At 35.3% G+C, this 20995-nt stretch overlaps 2 protein-coding genes across 2 annotated transcripts; one reads left to right on the forward strand and one right to left on the reverse strand.

Moving 5' to 3' along the window:
- Positions 1 to 50: 50 nt before the first annotated feature.
- On the forward strand, positions 51 to 11134 carry LOC128214246 (cerebral cavernous malformations protein 2 homolog). The gene is made up of 12 exons (XM_052920619.1): positions 51 to 98; positions 525 to 659; positions 2156 to 2239; positions 3197 to 3295; positions 4380 to 4467; positions 4677 to 4723; positions 5356 to 5485; positions 5812 to 5830; positions 6637 to 6706; positions 8107 to 8248; positions 8435 to 8558; positions 10503 to 11134. The coding sequence occupies exons 1-12, from the start codon at positions 96 to 98 to the stop codon at positions 10723 to 10725; spliced, it is 1164 nt and encodes a 387-aa protein (XP_052776579.1). The 5' UTR covers positions 51 to 95; the 3' UTR covers positions 10726 to 11134.
- A 760-nt stretch (positions 11135 to 11894) lies between these two features.
- Positions 11895 to 20776, reverse strand: LOC128214245 (deoxyribodipyrimidine photo-lyase-like). The gene is made up of 6 exons (XM_052920618.1): positions 19436 to 20776; positions 19149 to 19233; positions 18484 to 18710; positions 17583 to 17777; positions 16795 to 17032; positions 11895 to 13181 (listed from the first exon to the last, which is right to left on the reverse strand). The coding sequence occupies exons 1-6, from the start codon at positions 20717 to 20719 to the stop codon at positions 12817 to 12819; spliced, it is 2394 nt and encodes a 797-aa protein (XP_052776578.1). The 5' UTR covers positions 20720 to 20776; the 3' UTR covers positions 11895 to 12816.
- Positions 20777 to 20995: the final 219 nt, after the last annotated feature.

Raw genomic sequence — 20995 nt, forward strand, 5'->3', positions numbered from 1 at the left:
TACCTGTGCCCGGCATCGGAATATTTGAGTGCAACTGCCGCATAGAACTTAGGTATAAGGCGAAATGTTACTTCCGTGTTTACTTTTTTGACAGAATGGTGAGATTTGTCTTGTGTTGTCTAATTTGTTTGGGTTTCTTACGGCAGTTCATATCTTTAGAGTGCATAAAAAGATTTGTTTATAAGTCCATATAAACAGCTGCTTCAGAGTCTTTAGACCTTTTCTGTTTTCAGACAAGTGCTATTTTGTGTTCAAATTAGTCATTCTAAAATGCCGTCCAGGCTTTTTTTTTAATGATGGTTACCCTGGACGACGTTCCAGGCTAACCATCATTAAAAAAAAAGCCTGGACGGCATTTTAGAATGACTAGTGTTCAAATGAACTTTATTATGAAACTTTAAAATAGTAATAATAGGTATTGCAATGATTATGATGCTGTTTTTGTATAAAGGATTAAAAAAATTCTAAAGTACTTTCCATGGTAATCTCATACAATTACTAAAGGTAATTCTTCTATTTTGTAGTCTCGGATGTCACGTGGGTCCCTGTTGGACAAGAGACGACCCCTGCGTACCACCGCCCTAACTTCAGCTGCCTTGGATAAAGAAATTTGCTTCCTCCAAGACACTCCAAACCACTTTATTGAGTTTGATGTGAAGGTGACTAGTGTATTTTTGGAAGGGTGCTGCACCCTGTCTTTTAAAGGACTTTTGGGTAGCACCCTTCTGCCCTCATGGATACCAACATGGGAACCTTTTTACTTTTATAGAGTTTAAGTCTTAGGATAATCAAATATTTCTTTTGATTCAATCGTAAAATATGATTATGAATTCATACAAGCCTGTCATATGATATATGGCAGTTGAAACCTAATAAGAGTATTATGACTTCAATAAAGCACAATTCCTGACATTTTATGAGATTAACAGAGAAATTTAAAATGATCAAATTCTTCCCTTTCTTTTTATAATGGAGTTAAAAAAACACAGTTTTATACTTTCAAACATCTCAATTATTGTTTGTTTTATACGTGTAGTGGATAAACAATCCCATTTCATTTGTGGCAATTTCTTGTATTATTATCCCCCGCCTATGAAATAGGGAGGGGGATATTGAAATGGCGTTGTCCGTCCGTCCCTCCGTCCGTCTTTCCTTCATTCCGTCCGTCCGTCCGTCACCTGCGTTTTCTCAGTAACTAGCTGGTATAAATTCATGAAACTTAAAATAAATATGAACCACTATACTGGAATGATGCCCGTCCAAAAAAAAATTTGATTGGTCAATTGTCCTTGGAGTTATTGCCCTTGATTTTTTGAAAAACTCTCATTTACAGCCATTTCTCAGTAACTAGTTGGTAGAAATTCTTTGAAACTTGAAATAAAAATGAACCAACATACTGCGATGATGCCTGTTTATTTATATTTTGGATTGTGTAATTTCTATATGAGTTATTTGCCCTTGATTTATTAAAAGATCCATGTTTGCAGCCTTTTCTATGCAACTAGCTGGTAGAATTTCATGACACTTGGGATAAATAAGAACCAACATAATGTGATGATGCCTGTCTATTTTTCTTTTGGATTGGTCAATTTTTCTTAGAGTTATTGCCCTTGATTTATTAAAAAATCATTGTTTGCAGCCGTTTCTTAGTAAAATCAATGTGCTTATCTTATTCTTTCTGAGATTTTTTTTAACCTTCAAGCACAAACAAGCCATCAAGCACAAACAAGCCATCGTTGGCGGGGGATATCTTTCCACTGAAAATGCTTGTTTAATTTGCACTCATCGTCATTGTCGTCGCCGTCAATATAATGAACATCACCATCATCATCATCATCATGAATTCAATTTTATGATCTTATGCTGCAATATATTTTGGCAGTGAATTGAAATAAATCATTATCTATTTAATACTATTGAATTTGAAGGTGAGAGTGGTCGAGTGGTTTAGGTGTCCACCTTTGCACCCAAAAGATTTTGGGTTTGTTCACCACAAGGGCATTTTTCTGATGGCCTCTCAAAATGGACACCAGTACTGGTTTCTACCAAGGAAACAGACTTACAGCTTATTAGCTTACAGCTGTTTTCAAGCTTAAATAATTTAGCATAAAATAAAACAATGTTATCAATTGAAATCTATTTTCCTTTTTTACAGTATCTTGGTGAAATACCTGGTGTACCAGGGGACACAGATACAACCAACAGAACAGAGGTGCTCAAAATCATTGACCGAGGAAAGGTATTACATTGACTACTGACCAATCAGTCGGATCAGATTTTATATTCATGGTTGTAGGAATTTTATGGACTTTTAATACTCTGGGCCCAATTTTTTGTAAAAGTTTTGACCGAAATAAGCTTAAATCTCTTTTTTTTTTATTTAGCCAAAGTACTTACTTATAATCTATTAAAAAAATAGTTAATCATGATTATCATACAAATAATTTTCTTTAAAAGTCCTTAAAACTCATTAAAATTAAAATAATGCATTAATTATACCAAAACAAAAATAGTGAGCTTAGCTTAACCCTTTTATAAGCGAGTGAAATTTGTTTGAGAAATAAGGCCCAGATGGTCCAGATTATAAGAACAACAAAATTTATTGCCCAAGTGCTATTAAGACCATGAAAAATCCCTACTTTTAATCTTGTCATTATTAAGAAGCACCCATTAAGGTATTCATCTTCTTCTGGTGGAAGTCCAACTTTTTAAGTTATTTACTTTTGGTGCAAGTTTGATTTTTAGATCTACAAGCCAAAGGCAAGAAGAGCTTTTTGGCGCTATGTCTGTCGTCCGTGCGTCTGTAAACAATAGTTTGTGAACATGATACTTTCTTCAGTTTTGATTGTATATTAATCAAACTTGTACTGTAGTTAGTTAACCATGAGAGGCTTATTTCTTTCTTAAACCAGCCAGATCCACCCATGCATGACTGGCTTATGGCCCTTGAAATGCTTCAGTATTTTCTAAGGGAGACAACTTTGTACAGAGTTGTGTATTATTGTAGTACTTGCCCTTTGTAAAACATTTCGGTTCACTGTTTACAATATCTTTGAAAGTGAGTTCAATTATATTCTATAACATTAATGGCAGTAGAGCATAGGCCCTCATGGGCCTCTTGTTTCAGTGTATAAATACACCTTAAACAATTGAAAACACAAAGACTAGTCTACTTTTATTTCTTGTATGTTTGCAGAAGCAGGGCTTGGTACCTTTGCAAGTTACACTCGACCAGGATGCCATTCTGTATCTGAGCACTGAGATCATACGGATCACAAGAAGGGATCCACCCGAGGTATGTAGTTTACATTTATGATACAATGAAAACTACAGGGACAAGCCCAGTAGTAAAAAAAATAACATTTTATCAGGCTGTAAAGATTTTGAACATTATAAATTTGACATAAAATGGTAGGAATCATGTTAAATCTAAGTATTTTTATGTTACAAAATTTAATGCCAAATACATATTTTTGTATGTCTTATTTGACAATTATTCAATTCTATGAAGGCAGAGGGGAGCCCCTGCTTGTCTCTATTAGGGCAGAAGGGTGCTACCAAAAAAAGACAGGGTGCACCATGCTTCTATTACTCTTTAGCTAAAGCACTGCGTCAGACCTCACATTCACATAAACAGCTTTAGATTAAATATGATTTCATTTACAGCTAATATGAAGAAAAGTATATGAAAACTTATACTTAGTCACTATGGCAATAAGTGTGGTCTTGTGTTTTGGGGGAGGGGGACTGGAGTACCCGGAGAAAAACCCTCTTGTCCAGGTTTGTTGCCACTAACCAAACTCACATCTGCCCAGGCGGGGAATCAAACCCAATTCACCTTAGTGAGAATCGAGTGCGCTAACAAGACAACCCAGAATACCTTCATTAATAATATTGGGGTTTCTATTTTTGTTAAGTCTTGTTTATACTGAATAATATTAAAATGTGTTTGCAGGTAAAATTTGGTATGTTATTTCTATTCAATTTGGAAGGCCAAGTGAACATGCCTAACAAGTCTAACACAAGGCAGGGAAACCATACCATATTTTTTTTGGCCAGAGGCTACATCCATTTCAGAATTACTGTGCATCCATTGATCTCCCAAAATTAACTAATTATTTGAGTAAAAAATGTATTAATGCGACTGTTACCAGAGACGATGTATTTGTCACCCACAAGGGTCCTGCGAGTAAGTCACAGTTTAACATTTCGAGGGAAATCATGCTAAGATGAATGGTATCGTTTGCCACAACACTATAGAGCCATTTTATCAATGTCCATATCATACAATTTCAATTTTCAAATTAATATTTTTGAGCAATTCTAAACAACAAGCGTTGTTTTATGCAATTATGGTAAATGTTCATCTCTTATTTCAGGAAGACCTTCACCAGTTCCAACTACATGAGATAGCCCAGGTTTGCTACGTGGCAGAAGAGGGTCAACATATTCTAGCTGTCACACATGGTAAACAATACCCCCTGTCAAAGATTGGGGCTTTTTGAGCAGGCTATTAAAGCCCTATGTCACAAGTTTAAGCTACTCAAGATTGGCAATGTTTGCAATAAGAACAATTTGGCCTGTTTTCACCCAAACATACTTTTTGCATTTAACATTACAATATAGTTTACTTACACTGCTGGTATGGAGAAAAATCACATCCAGATTGTTTTCAGGGACCCCAGACATTTTGAATATGACGGTGCTCCTGTGTGATAGTCAGGTAAAACCATTTGAATCATAGTTGTTAAGGTAAGCCATCCATCATAAGGATGCAAAGATGTGTTAGTGCATTTAAGATATTAACATCAAGATGATTTCTATGTTTAATTTTTAAACCCACAACCACTTGGGTAAGAGGCAGACACCTATACCAATAGCAGTGGTCGAAATTAACACAAGCCCGCAAGCCCTGCACTGGTTAAATGTCTTCCGGGCTTGCTCAAAATCTAAATTTTATATAGCAGGGCTTGTTCGAAAATTTGATGCCAAGCTATAGAATATGAATTCGGGCTTGTTCATCCAAAAGTCTAATTTCAATGATTGCAATAGTAGACCACTCTCATTGCTACTTTATTTGTTATTGGTATTGACAACCCAGCTCGCTTTCATAATGATGTAAGGAGGGCCCTCTAAGGGGCTTTTAAAAAGTCAGTTTTGTCTCTGCTTGATCCTGTCATCCTATTGAAGGCCCCCCCCCCCCCACCCCCCCAAAAAAACTAGCTAAAACAGTGTCAGCCCTTCAGCTGCTCGGATAATCCCTGAATTTAATGGTCTAACTTAAAAATGGTAAAATATCATAATAGTGTAGTAGGTGTTAACTCCACTAACCCACTGTATTTCAATTTCATATAGGAATTAGCTGATGGCGTAACATCAATTTGGTCGTACTGTTTCCACCTCGTGTATACAGAGGCTATGGTCGAGCTTATCGAGGAAACGATTGATATGGTCATACAGGAACAACCCAGGCCTTCAGGATCTGGTACGGGATTAGTTTTGTTTTCATATATGAGTGTTCTTTTAAAATGTTGATTAGTAAAAATGTTAGTATATTTACCCAAAAAGTTTAGCCAATCTGTTTATCCATGAAAAACCATTTAGGTTATGCATGGCAATAGTGTCAAAGGTGGTTGCGCACAAATCATAATATAGGCCACTACCAGAAAACTGCTTATTAAAAAGTATAATTAAATTAATTATTAATACGAAACTTGGTACACATGTTAAGCTGATCTGCTTTTTCTCTAAAATAATATCCTGGGACCGCCCATGATAGTTATATTGATGTTATCTTTGTTTCTCTTTCAGATTCAACTATCGATGATGTGTAAGTTATTGTCATACTCTTTGTTAAAGACTTGATTTTAAAATTAAGCCTATGCATGTGATTGTTGAAAAGGGTATCCCTTTATGTGTAGCTTAATATTATCACGCTCTTCCACCCAAACCCCCCCTCCCCCATTTGCCATTGGGCATTTGTCATGTGACTGTGACAGCTTTTGTTACTTGTAATATTAACTTTATAAAGGCTTCACCCATGTTATATATTATGTTATATACAATATCAAACTTTTTTATACCTTAAGAAGATGAAGGGACTTGGTCATGTTTTTTTGATCTGATACATTAAAGGGGTCAATATATTAACAAGCTTACAATAAAATGTCTTATGATCAAGAATTACAATGAAATATTTAGTAAGAGCCAGAAATCAAATTGAAATTTGACCTCATAAGAGTTTAAAAGTTCAAAAATATGTAACTGCATAACTACCGTAAACAGAAAAATAAGTTAAAAAGGCAATAATTTTATATCGATGGCCTCACGTCAAAATGCTGAAGCTGCATTTTTTCGGGTTTTAGAATTTTTACATCATTAAAATTATGAATCCGAATAAACAGTCAAATGAGAACCTTCAGAAAGACAAACTTCAGCATTTTGTAAACAAACTTGTGTGGTAATTTTAATTACCAAGAAAATACAAAAGAAACATTACTACTAAAAACTTGGACTTGTAGCTTCTGTGTTTTGCCGTGATGCCATCAATATGTGTGTTAAAATGATGACCCTTAGTATGCTTATCAAGGCTATGAAATGAAAAATAGTTTCTAGGATCAGTTTTTGTATTTTCAGAGTAAGCGTGAGTGAGAGTTCAACTCAGGCGTCCGAGAGAGCCAGCATTCTACGTGACTACATGTGGCATGTATGACAAGACCTTTATTTGCGAGAATTAGATAGAATATTATAAGATCAAATGTTTCAGTTAAATATTAAGTTAATATTTAGAAATTTAGCTGAATTTTTTATGTTAATTATATTAAATGTTTTCTCCCTGCTTCCCAATGTAATGTTGGGGCTGAATAGCAATCACGCACATTGTCAAGTCCGTCTGTCAGTCCTTCCTGGCTGCTTGTTTCTGGTCCATGAGTTAATATAGAAATTTAGTTGAATTTTTTCTTGTTAATTATATTAAATTTATATCTCCGCTACACAAAGTGAAGAAGGGGCTGTATAGCAATCAAAATCATTATACAGCCTGTCAGTCAGTCCTTCTTTCCGTTCGTCCTGCTTATTTCCAGTCCATATCTTTCTCATTCATGGTTAGATTTTAAGATCATTTGGCAGAATTGAACACCATAGCTTGAGAATGTGTCCCGCACAAGACCTGTGTTTCTACCTTCAAGGTCAAGGCAACCTTCTGAACTTAGTATGTTTTGCTATTTAAGCTTTATTGATAATTGTTTTTTACAACGATTGTGAAACAGGTTTTTATACGCCCGAAGGGTCGTATTATGTTATGGCCTCCATCGTCTGCCCGTCTGTCCGTTCGTTTGTCCGTCCGTTAGCAATTCCGTGTCCGGGCCATAACTTGGTAACTAATAAAGCGATTTTCAAATAACTTTATACAAATCATCTTTACATTAAAAGGATGTGTCACGCGCAATTTCCAGGTCCATACCTAAAGACTAGAGTCATTTTCAAATAACTTTATACAAAGCATCATTACATTAAAAGGATGTGTCGCGCGCAATTTCCAGGTCCATACCTCAAACACTAGAATCACCGGGGGGGGGGGGGGACGTTAGCAATTCCATGTCCAGGCCATAACTGGGTTACTACTAAAGCAATTTTCAAATAACTTTATACAAATCATCTCTACATTAAAAGGATTTGTCAAGCATGCTTTCCAGGTCCATACCCCAAAGGCTAATTTCACTAATGTTTATTAAAGACCTCAAGCCGAATCTTCTTCGGGCATATAATGCTCCGTTTCGCGGTGCTCTTGTTACAATATTTTATAAATCAATCTCGTTAGCACCCTGTTACGCAAGAGTGCGGTCTCGTGTAATGGGGGGTCACCAAGCTGGACAAGTGGGTTTTCTCAGGGTTCCGGTTTTCCCCACAACACAAGACCACACCTTCATGCAACATTGTGCCAATGAGCATAAGTTGATGTAACTTTCTTCACAATTTTTGTAAGATAAGTTTAATTAAAACTAAAAAAAAATATTACTATCAACATTACCTCATCAAATATTGACGACAATAAGGATTAAGTTATTAAATAAAAAAAATGTCAAAATGTCTTCTCTCTTTTTTCAGTTGAAGACAAAGTTGAAAGTGGAAGAATTGATTCAGTTCTCCCAGTTCTGGAAGACATGGAATTACTCGAGCAACAAATTGCAGGAATTCTGTGATAACCTTCTCACCCTGTTTGGACCAGAGAGGACATACTTATTATCACGTAAATTCAATTTTGTGTCTTATATTATAGATATTTTGAAACAGTTAAAAATACATTTTTTTCTAAGCCAATCTCAAACTCAGACAGAAGACTTTCATGAATGAGGATCCTTCTCCATTCTGCTAAACAAGTTTTTGTCTCAAAACAGCTATCAATGATGAGTCAAAAAACGTATTTTTATTTCAGGGTTATTCCCCTTCATCCCGGCTGAGGATACATGGAAGTTTGAGGCATTCTTGAAGAAACAGGACATTAACCTACCTGAACATGGGACTCTGAGTAGTCACCATGGTTACCCAGCATTTTATACGTAAGGGCAGAAGACTTGTGTATCACATGAAAATCCTGTCATAAAATAAAAAAGGCATATTATTTTGGTACAGGTAAAAACTAGGGATGGAAACCGGATATCAAATCGGTATCTGGATATTCGTATCAAGTTTTTGAATATTATCCGGATACTCGTATCAAATTGTTTTCATAATAAGTAAATTTCCTATTATATGTCACCAACCTTCTGTTATTTGACATAATTGTCCACTTAATTTATAAATCGTCATATGGCAATTTCACTTTTTCATTCATTCTTTCTCAGTCTTAATAATTTATAATGTTATAATCAAAGCTAAACAACTCATTTTACGTCATAAAACTCATGATGAATACCACATAAACACCTCGCGAATTTGATAGTCACTTCGGCCGAGGTGGTTGCTTGGTTACTGCCACGTGCTTTCGAGTTTGTTATTTATCAGCAGGTTTCATGTTAAATGACGCTTTGATTATTAGATAATCAATTGTAATTTTATTTCATTACATTGTTTTTTTCTTTATTTACATGCGTGTACTTTTTTTTCATCAATAAACAAAACATGTTTACATATCGTATGAAAAATAAAATACACTACACAAAATAAAACGTGAATGAATACTAAATAGAAAATAAATCATTTATATATTTGATAATTTAACACTGTACACACACTACTTTCAAGTCTGAAATGTTTGAATACTTCACAACAGTTTTCATTTGATGTCGCACTTAATCGAACGCATGTTCTTGTTCAGAAACAAGATAGCGTCCACCATGTTACTGTTGAGGCGATTTCTAAGTTTGCTCAGTACCAGACTGGCGGATGAGAACACTCGATCAGATGGAACAGAGGTAGCCGGTACGGTCAATTCATACGGATTAATGATCAATCCGTTTAATATCAACTAGTGCCAATTAGTGTCAATTAAGCACATCTGAGATCATAAAACAACACTTGTCATTGTAAACAAGGTCATAGAACTTCATAGGGTGCTGCACAAGGACACAATATCACGCCTTGTGCAAACACCCAATTAGCAGACGATTTGTGACACATACCCGCTTCGCGACAGACACTGTTGATCACCTGAAATATTTCATCTGAAAACAATTGCTATGTCTCTGCTAAGCTATTTCATTAAAATTTTAATCCTTAACGAATATTCGAATACCCATTTTGGTGTCCGAATACTTGCGTGATATCCGGATATCCGTATACTCGGATATTCGCTTCCATCCCTAGTAAAAACATATAAGCGATATTTTGGCGCTTTTTTAACTGGGGAGTTAATGGGTACATAGCTTTTAATTAAAAGAAACATGTATAAAGGTTAATATTTTTTAATCTTTACATAAATCATATTTTTTTTTTTTTGGTTTTAATCATTAAAGTCAAATGAATTAAAGTGATACTCATATTTAAAATCAATACATACACATGTATAACAAACGTAAATTTTGAGTGATAAACCTTTAACTACTTACTAAATAATGCATTTATTGAATATCTTAATTACTGATAACAAGATTGTTACTGTGTATTAATAGCTGAAAACACATAAATATTAAATGACTTGTCGGTCCTAAAAAAATTTACAGTGATCAACAATCATCTCAAATCCTAAAAATAAAGGATAAAAATATCCTGTTTTCTGCACCTTTCTTTCAAATTAAACTTCATATCCTTCATTATAAGAACCCTTGTTTTTGTTATGTATTCATCCTTTTGGGTAAAAAATTAAAACAACTGAATAAATTGTGGTACTGCTTATTTGGGAGTAAGAGTGCATTTTTAAACATGGTAATGCATTAAAATTAAAAAACAATAATTTAGCATTAATCTATATTGTTCATCTTTGAAGCCTTTAAAAGTAAATGGGCATAATAACACTATTCCCAACATTGTATTCACTTTCAAAGGTAAATACTTTTATTTTTCAGGCGATCAATTAGCGATGTGTCTATAAATAGTAACACTGCAACGAGCAATGGAGCCGATCTTAGTGCACGAGACTTGGACAGCGAACTTGATTCAATGGGCCGAACATTTGAAAGGATTGAACAAAGTGTCGGGGATACAGTGCTCTCATATCTACCCCAACCTGGCGCATATGATCGGCCTAGTCAAGATACATTGATATATGATAGGAATACAAAAGCGTAAAAAAATGTGTGCGAGTGGGGGGGGGGAGATTTTGGTGCTTACATGTACTGAATGTTTTATTCAGTATATAACTTTATTCATAGCTTTGCTTTAAATATTTAAGGGTCTTACCAAAGGATATGTATCTTGCATGATGAAGAAGAAACACTTTGTCTGGTGCCGTTTGTTGTCAGGATCACTGGCTGGGCTCTCAACCGCCAATATGGTTTCCTTTGCCCTGTATACCCAATATTCGGTCACCTTTTAACCCCGTTACTTATTATATCATGTATTGTCATCAAAACTTGTCATGTATTTTGACAAAGTGCTTAAAAGTCGGGGCACTAATTAAACAAAGGTGCATTTTAAGTGTATTTCATCATGTGATAAGCCTGTTATATATATTTTTTAATAAATTGTTGAAAGCCTATGTATTTCAAGTGGTTTTCTAATATCAATGTTTTTGAATAAAGTGTCACCAAGGCAACAACTACACCCAAAGTTTTTTCCGTGGAAAGCAGATATAACTTGCACATGTTTTCATTTTATGAATTTAAGTAGGTCAGTTTGTCTAAAATCAAGGTCAACAGTTTTATGTAAACTTTGTCCACACCTAAACTCATGAATGGCTGAGCATATGATCATTTATTGTTACTGGTAGGTTGCCCTTGACTAGTACATCACCCTTTATTGTATATTGGTTCTGAAGGCCAAAGGTCACACAGGATCATGAAACTCTACTGGTAGGTTTCTCTTGACCAGCACATCACCCTTATTGTTTATTGGGTCAGTAGGCCAAAGGTCACATAGGATCATGAATCACTACTGTTAGGTTTCTCTTGACCTGTATATCACCCTTATTGTTTATTGGGTCAGAAGGCCAAATGTCACATAGAATTATGATACTCTACGGATAGGTTTCCCTTGACCAGTACATCACTCTTATTGTTTATTGGGTCAGTAGGCCAAAGGTCACAAAGGATCATATATCACTCATGGTATGTTGCCCTTGAACAGTACATCACCCTTATTGTTTATTGGGTCAGTGGGCCAAAGGTCACATAGGATCATGAATCTCTACTGGTAGGTTTCTCTAGACCAATACATCACCCTTATTGTTTATACGGTCAGTAGGCCAAAGGTCACATAGGATCATGAATCTCTATTGTAGTATAACAAACAACATAAAATCTAAACAAGTGAATTTAATCATATAAAATACAAGGTGTAAAAATAGGTAAAGGAGGTAGGATGGTGAACATAATAAAATAAAACATTCTGAAGAAAGACAAATCAATTTAAGGACTCTGAAAAATGTACCATAAAGAATCATTGCATAAACATCGAGGAGGGAATGCCAACGCTGATCTGTTGTTGTGTTGCAGTCAAACAAGGGATATAAAACAACAATTATTTTAGACTGAGACCCTCATATACGTTTGTATACAGACTCCTGTAACATGTGTACCAAGTTTCATTTGATTAACTTGAATTTCTGTTTATGATTTATGGCCAAGTTTAATGTTTATTGCGTTACAACAATGGGCTGATTTTTCAGAACATTTCAAAGTAAACAACGTTTCAGCTGTACTCATTTATATTTATGTGAGCCCACATTATTATAATATTTCACGTTTTGAAAGTTAACAGCAATGTTGTTAATCTCGTTGTTAACTTTAACATCTCGTTGTTAACTTTAACAATGTCCAATAACAATCCGGTCAATGACTACACAAGTGTCACCAATGCTTTGACAATACCATGCCTTTTTTGGGTTTGAAAAACAGGCAAGTTAAAATGTTAAAAAAATATGAATTTGGTGATAAACGTAACATGCATTTCAGTAGAATTATGTTTGTAAAATTATTGCATAAATAAACAGAAGAAGTTTATATTACATGTACAGTGTATATGTCGCCTGTGAATTGTACAATAAGCTCAAACACAAAAGATGTCTTTACATTTTCCTGAGAAGAGTTTTTTGTACTATTTATAAGATCAGCAGCCTTATTAACAATAGAGGGCAATAACCATAAAACAAATATTTTCAAACAATGATCATGATAAATTGATCATAAACTACACAAAATGAACAATGAGGTGACTCATTGCTCAGAACACAATAGGATTGTTTGGATTACCTCCCTTTTCATGTCTTCCTGTACATTCTTTCATTGTACTTGCCATAAAGTCACGCTCGTTTAGATAATCAACGAGCTCATCACGTTTTCGACTCCGATAACCCTTCAAAACGGCATTGTGAGGGTTATCTCGGGAATCGGGATTTCTTGTCTTGTATTTAAACTCTCGTCGCGTGATAACCGGAATTACGACACCCTTTGGTAGTTTTACGAGATCATTGCCGGTGTTTTGGTCAATGAGATAGGGGAAGCGCTTACGAACATCTACGACATCTCGTAATGACTGTTCCCTAGCTTCTTCAAGATCTGTGATGATTCTGTGCGGGTAGGTCACACCTGAAATATAAATGGAGGTTTATTTTTAACATATTTAATCAAAATTATTTTTTTAAACATAGTTTGGTCATTTAATCTATGTTAAACAGTGTAAAGGTAACTGACACTCTGTTTTAGTTTTCAAATCTCAGAACAAACTATAACTGATTAATACCCCAGCATGCCCAAGTGTCAGAAATACTGCCTGGATAGAACAATTCAAGAAATCAAGCAGAACTTGTTTTGATGTTATTTTGTCATGCACAGTGTGATTTTTAAATAACCTTGCACAGATGTAAGGAACACAAATATGATGTGTTGCACGCAAGAAATACATCCCTATCCAAATGTCAAGGTCACACTTAAAACTAAATACTTCGGCTTCATGCATACACATAGAAAATAAGCCTCTATGACTGTGTTGTTACTTTAGCCCATGTGGATGATAAAAATCACCTCGCGCAGAGGTTTGGCACATAAAGACAGCATGTTGCATACAAGACCAACTTTCCTACCTTAAAGGTCAAGATCCCACTTAGGGGTTAATCATAATGGAAAGCTTCATATGTATATACATTTACACCTCAACTTCCATTCCTTAAATGAACTGCTTTTCGGCAAATGCGTTCATCAATCGATGAACGCAACATCTTCGGATATGTTCAGATCGCAATTCATTGCATAACAATATAAAATGTACATGAAAACTATTGATCTTGTTATTGTTTGTATTGTGTCAGCAGGTCACTGTAAAATATAAATCAACATTTTAAAAAGAGCTTAGTTATTATATTTTAAACGTTTTGTTGCCAAAAGTGTTTCAATTTTACGTTTAAAAGTGATTTCAAGTGGTTGATTTTTTCCCGCGTTATTGTGACGTCATTTAAAAAAAATGTTTCCGGTAACAGATCGGTTCGTCCTATTTACAGAATAGGTGAAAAATAATTATTGAAAGGTAATCCGAAATGAAATGAAGTATTTTTTTAACGTTTCTTGAATAAAATAATGAACCATTGGTGTAAATATAAGGAATGAATTGCGGGGTTGAAGTCATTATCGGGTATATGAACGCAATTGGGCTGGTCAAAGTACACGTGGAGTCCTTTGGACTCCACACACTTAGACCAACCCAATTGCGTTCATACCCCGATAATGACATCAACCCAGCAGTTCATTCCTTAAATATATATATATATATATATACAGTTAAATTGGTCATGACGCAGCTGTAACTTGGTCATGCAGGAGGTAACATTAAAATCTTCTTCTTTTTTGCCTCGTAATAGCAGATATCATTAGCTTCGAGGTCAATGGGCTATCACTCAGACAATGTAAAATCAAGGGTTGTCTCATGTTCCTCTGATAGCTCTTGTTAAAAAAATTAATTTTTAATCAAGCATCTGTAATTACAAATGATTAGCTCTCATTAACTATTGCACTTCAATTTCAAGAATAACGAAATAAAACAAGCATGAATAACATACTCATTTTAAAACTGTTACAATCTGACACATTTAACCACAGTAGAACTGTGTTTAACACTGTGGTTAAATGTGTCAGATTGAATGCTGATTGTGTCAGGGGCTGGAGGCCTGAATCATATAGGAAATGTCCCATCTTGTAATTCTTAATAAGCAGGATATTAGGGTTTAAGCTAATCAGTCATGGAAGGGTGCTACCCCCTTTTCTTTTTTTGGTAGCAGTAAGTACCCTTCTGTCCTCATGGAGACCAGCATGCATACATGCCATATTTTCTGGAGACCATTCAGGGGGATTTGTTCAAAAGGCTGAAAATTCAGGGGGATTTTGGTTGTATTCAGGAAGATTCTTTTAGCAGGTCTAAGTTGGCGAAATTTTAAAGTATTTTTAGACGCAAGTATGAAAAAATGTATTCACATATAGTTTGCTTTGAAAACTCTAAACTTTTTCATTATACAGAATTATTTTATGTCATGATTTATCATATTTTTATGATACACTGTCATGTCATACTGTAATGCACTTGCAGAACAAAATATGTCATTGGAAAAATATGTTTTCGAGACAATTAAATTAAATTTACCTTTCTCCAAAGTCTTAAAAAAATTGTGCTTAATTCTATCAGCTTTGATGACTTTCAGACAATAAGAGTATAGAATAAATATTATTAAATTCTTCCTTCCAAAAGAATAATATTTCTTTGCCTTTGATAATGACTACAAATTAATTGATCACTTGTTGTAAAAGTTTCCTTTTGGAGAGTTTCACTCACATACTGTGGTTTCACTTTGTCATTATTGCCTGATGTAAAATTTCAAAAAAAAAAACAAGAGGCCCAAAAGGGCCTATGCTCTACTGGCATGGCTTTTGTGGTCATATCAATCCAGAGCATGTATGTATGGGTAAAAGGCAACAGACATATGGTTTATGTTTTGTGTTTGGCTTACCTGAAAACGTAGCACGTTCAACATCTGAGCCCAGAAAGTATTGTAAGCAGATTAGTTGCATGAACTATTTTAATATGTGCCAAGTAAAAGTCATCTGACAAAAAAAATAAATGCTTTCAAAACTGTACTCATAGTAAAAATTTCTGTAGTTTTAAAAGTTAAAAAAAGTTGGTCAAAAGGTCAAAGTCAAGGGCATCCTAGGACAACATTGATCAATTTGAACAAACATTCACAATCAATTGTGCTGAGATGGATGCACGAACACACAAAAAGATTTTCAAACCTTTCCAGATTTATGTTTACCAAACCTGTGAACCCTGGGTGTGGCCAGTAATGACACCAGGTGCATAACTTAAACATTCACAACCAATTTTGTTAAGATGAATGGGCAAACTACAGAACTTAAAGCTAAAAAATGGCCTTTGGGCTTTCAACAAGAACAAGGCAGAGTAATTCACAAAATCAACTGCAGAAGCAAAAAGCAAATTGTCTCTCAAAATCCTAGACTTGCAAATTGTCTCCCTTAACTCTAGACTAGAATTAACATATACATGTAAACTTGGTTAAAAATAGAATTCACTCATGCAGACCTGGCTAAAAATAGAAAGCATTTCTTTAAAACTTTCATGGCCCATAATCTAGGCATTCATGGGCGGATCTTGCTGGTTTTCGAAAGGAACCAAGCTCTAATGGATATCTAGATACTGTACAAGTTTCATCGACATACAATCAAAACTGAAGACTGTATCGTGTTCACAAGCAATTGTTTACAGACGAATAACCGCACGGATGCACATACTATGTACACATTACCATCGCATAAGCTCTTCTGGCCTTTGGCCAGTAGAGCTAAAAAAAAAAAAAAAAAAATTAAATTCCGGGGGATTTTTATCTCCCGCCGGGAGACCGGGGGATGGATCGAAATTCCGGGGGATTTTTCCCCTCCTGCCTCAATAGAATAAAAGGCTAAAGATAATCAAATTCTTTTTTTTTATTTAAGCTTTAAACATGACTATAAATTCATATAAACTTGACAAATTGTCAAGCGGTAAAACCTAATATTACTTCAAATTAGCACAATTCTTCACAGCCCGACCCAAAGAGCCTTTTTTCTCCCTTATCACCCTATCTCTTTTCTGCAGCACCCTGCTCTTTTTAAAACCTGACTTTAACCTTAAAAAATAAATTTAAATTGTTTGGATACATACCCATCTCAACACCAGCCCTCCTCAATATCGATGGTGGACACTTCCATGGCTTATGAACAAACTCTTCCGGCATGTTCGACAACTCTGGCACCCATTTTCTCACATAATCTCCCTTGGGGTCACAGGTCATTGCAGCGTCGACAGGGTGCATAACAAAATTCCATTGGTCGAGGCCACTCATACCTCCATTTTGCCACATCATTGCATTGATTGCGACATCAGCATCTAGCAAGGTGTCCTGAAAGGTGATTTTACTTTTTTAGAAAACAAATACATTACAGGCTTAACCTTTCACAGCCAAACAACAAGAGAACATTTTTATAGTATGGGTAAAAATAATTGTATTTTATGATTAAAATGCTTATTTTTTAATAATTGTATTTTCAGAGCATAAATATTACACAAATAGTAAATCTCATACCTTTTTAGTCATCCCTCAGCTATTATCGAGACAATGGATTTAATGATAATGGTCATATGTTAAACTTTATCGAGACTAACGATTCATTATCAAGTCTATCGATTCAATGAAAATTATCATACCTTGAACATTATTGAGACAATCGATTAAATGATAATGATCATACCTTTAACATTATCACAATAATCGATTCAATGATAATGATCATACGTCCTGATCATACCTTAAAAATTATATAGACAATCGATTCAATGTTATAATGATCATACCTGATCATACCTTAAACATTATTGAGACAAACGATTCAATGATAATGATCATACCTTAAACATTATTGAGACAATCGATTCAATAAACATGATCATACCTGAAACCAGAGGTATCCTTCCACCCAAGTAATGTGTAGGTATGAAATGAGGAAGCTGGCGACCACGTGTCTCATGTAGTTGTTCATCCAGCCTGTCAGCCATAGTTGTCTCATGGCAGCGTCAACTAGGGGATAGCCTGTGTAACCCTTCTGCCAGGCTTTGAGATGGGCCTTATTCCCACTCCATCTTTGGTGCTGAAAATAACAAGATTATCAGAGACTGATAGATTGAAAGAATAAACACATCAATCATGTCGCTATCTCAGCTGAGCTTCCTTGTTTGAAAGAATAAACACATCAATCATGTCGCTATCTCAGCTGAGCTTCCTTGTTTAAAAATAGTGCATAATGGTTTCCTAGTGTTACAGTGTAACAAAGCACGAAATGTTTTTCTAAAAATCTTGCAAGGTCATGTGATCGTTTCATACACTAAACTGTCAGTAAGCATTTCAGCAACTCGCTGTCATTTTCAGGAGATTTAACCTCTTTCAAAAGCTTCCATTAATCTGTAGGGTTCTGAGTCTACATTGTTTCCAGCAGTTCTCTGCTTCCTTGCAATGTCCTTTCTCTGGGAAGCCATGAAGTGTCTATATTTAGCATGTGAAAGTCACTTGATACGGACACTGCTACTGTTTTTAAACTAACTAACTGGGATTTAAGTGGGAGGCAAACACAGTAAAGTTTGTTTTTGGAAAAAGTTTGTAAAAGGTGCAAAAACTTCAAAAGATGCATGTGTCGTAAGATTTGTGATATTTTAGTAAGTAGAATTCAATGAAATTTAAATTAATGCATTGTACAAAATGATATCATTTTTATGTAAGTTTTTGAAAAAAATCTTCCTTTTTTCTTGTAATTGTATCATCTGGTGTCATGTCCCTTTAAGGATTGGAAAGTTATCTACCTGGTACTGAGGTCTTGTCGGTGCATGTGGCAGATCTGGAAACACTGACAGCAGCCAGTAAGATAAGTCACGCCAGGCTAGTTTGCGGAGGAATTTTGGTGATTTTACGTGACGTCCCTCACTGAGAATGGTACGCGGGCTGATCTGACCAAAGTGCAGATACGGAGAGATACGGCATGTGTTGAGCTGGTCCCCTCTTGAGGACTCTTTCTCATACTTCTTTACCGCTGTAAGTACACATACATGTACTTCTTCATGTAGCTTCATCAAGACAAAGCAGGTAAATAACAAGAAAGAATTAATTATATTCGCAGGCTATTCTGCTCTGTTTACAGGTCAGGTGTAATAAATAATATTAATAAGGCTTTGTTTTGTTTTTATTTGGTAAAGGGTTACCCTTTTCAAAATCAGTTAGGGTAAGTAAGCTAATTAGGGTCAGGCAACCTGAAGGAAAATATTTAATTTTTTAGGCCTATATAAAGATATGATGACCGAAAGGCATTTTAAAGTTACAATTAAAAGTATCATGTAGTTAACAAGAACAATCAATAAAATAAACAGTATTTTATTCATCTTATACAAAAAAGGCTGAATTTTGAGAATGGTCAACAACAAGGGCTTTTTAACAACTGTATAGAATTATTTGACTAAATCTAAATACCAACCATCACTAAGGAAGAGTTGCAGGGCCTCCCATGCTCCATTCTCAGAAAAATCCCAGCTCTCCCGGATAACTCTCGCCCAGTCAATCTGAAAAATGGTAATTGTACATGTATATCGTATGTATATATCCAAAATAAGTTTTGTGCAATTGCTATGCTTTATATATATATCTGAAATGCAGTCTTGATGGTAAAAAATCACATCAATCATTACAATGATCTCATTTATCTTTATAGTTAATGAAGTCTTAGATGTGTTCTGACAACAAGTAGTCAAAAAAGCTATTTACCATGGAGCCATCTTTTCTTCTTGGCAGCTTTCCTAACTGGAGATCATTGAATTCATGTGACAAAGGTCTGGAACTTCCAGCTGGAAGGCAACCAGGGGGGTCCACTGGAAAACCCAGTGGTTCTGAAGATGACTGGCGGCACAATTCCATGAAATGTGTCACAGACCCCATACCTCTCATGCACAAGCATTCAGTTCTTATGGAACCAGGCTGATGTAAAAGGTATGAATGATATCTTTCACACTTCACACCTTTTCGGGTCAACTCCTTACAGATTTTATCATCTCTCTCTTTCAAGAAGGGCTCATAGACATCATTCATGATTATAGTCTTTGCACCTGTAGTTTTTACAATCTCTACCATGTCAGACAAATAATTTGAAGACCTTCTAAATATGATAGGGTTGTTGTATTTATCCTTCATATCTCTGTTTAAGGTGGGGAGTGCCATATGCAGCCAGTACTTAGTAGCACCTCCTGTAGCTAGAGCAGAAGTTGGTCCTTCTTCAGTGTCTGACCAGAGGAAAACTGGAATCACTGGAGCTCCAGTTTGCGAAACTGCTACAAGGGCAGGATTGTCATATACTCTCAAATCTCTTCGGAACCAGTAGATAACAGGAGGGTTTGATAACGGATGCTCGATCTTGTTCTTTTGTTTCTTTCTATTTCTTTTTTTCTTCTTCCCATCACCAGCAGATGGATCTTCTTGATGAAATTGATTTTCTGCTTCTTTATTATTCACCTCTGAAACTGTGACAGTTGCATTGCCAGTAGCTTTACTTGGCGGAACATGTTTCTTAATATTTGACACTATACCATTTGAGGGCACTGACCTATCAACTTTAGAACTAGCATTTGCAATGTCAGCATAAGATGGGCTGTTGTTTGCTGTTTCAAGAGAGAGTTTCAGAGCAAGTTCAAGGTCTAGCTCATAACCGGTCTCCTCAAAATCTTCAGGTTGGTCGCCATATCCATCCGAATACTGTGGCCCACATAATGCTTCAGAACTGTCATTCTCATAAAACCCATTCTCAACAGCACAGTCTAACTTGTCTGGAAGCCTGAAATTGTCATCTTGTGATTCAAAATACCCCATGTAAACGTTGAGCAGCTGGGAATATAAACGTGTGTTGACACTTTTCAGCCATGCGATGTGTCCAAGAAACGTCAATTTCAAAGCATCATACCCAACGAGCGATAACACCATGCAGAAACATTCGTCTGCTGATAGATCTCCATTCATGTAGTCATTTAAAATAGATTTTATTTCAGCTTCGCTGTCCATTTTCAATGTAATCGTTTCATAAAAGTTTATGTAACATTTTTGTTTACATGCTGTCAGTTCGGGGATCGTCTCAAAAGGTTTAATTGTTTTTAGTAAAAACGTCTCTTTGAAAAGGATCGAGTAAGTGCTCGTCCAAAATTTGAACTGTTATTTTTTGTATGAAGGTGCCTGTTTTTTAATCTTTATTTTTTTAGCAATTTAGAACTTAAATATTAGATTTTTACTTAAGTAACCTTTATTCAAGCATTTGCATACGTTAATGTGTGGTCCGTTATA

Source organism: Mya arenaria, chromosome 13 (genome assembly GCF_026914265.1).
Source record: "Mya arenaria isolate MELC-2E11 chromosome 13, ASM2691426v1".
In the NCBI taxonomy this organism is placed as follows: Eukaryota; Metazoa; Mollusca; class Bivalvia; order Myida; family Myidae; genus Mya; species Mya arenaria.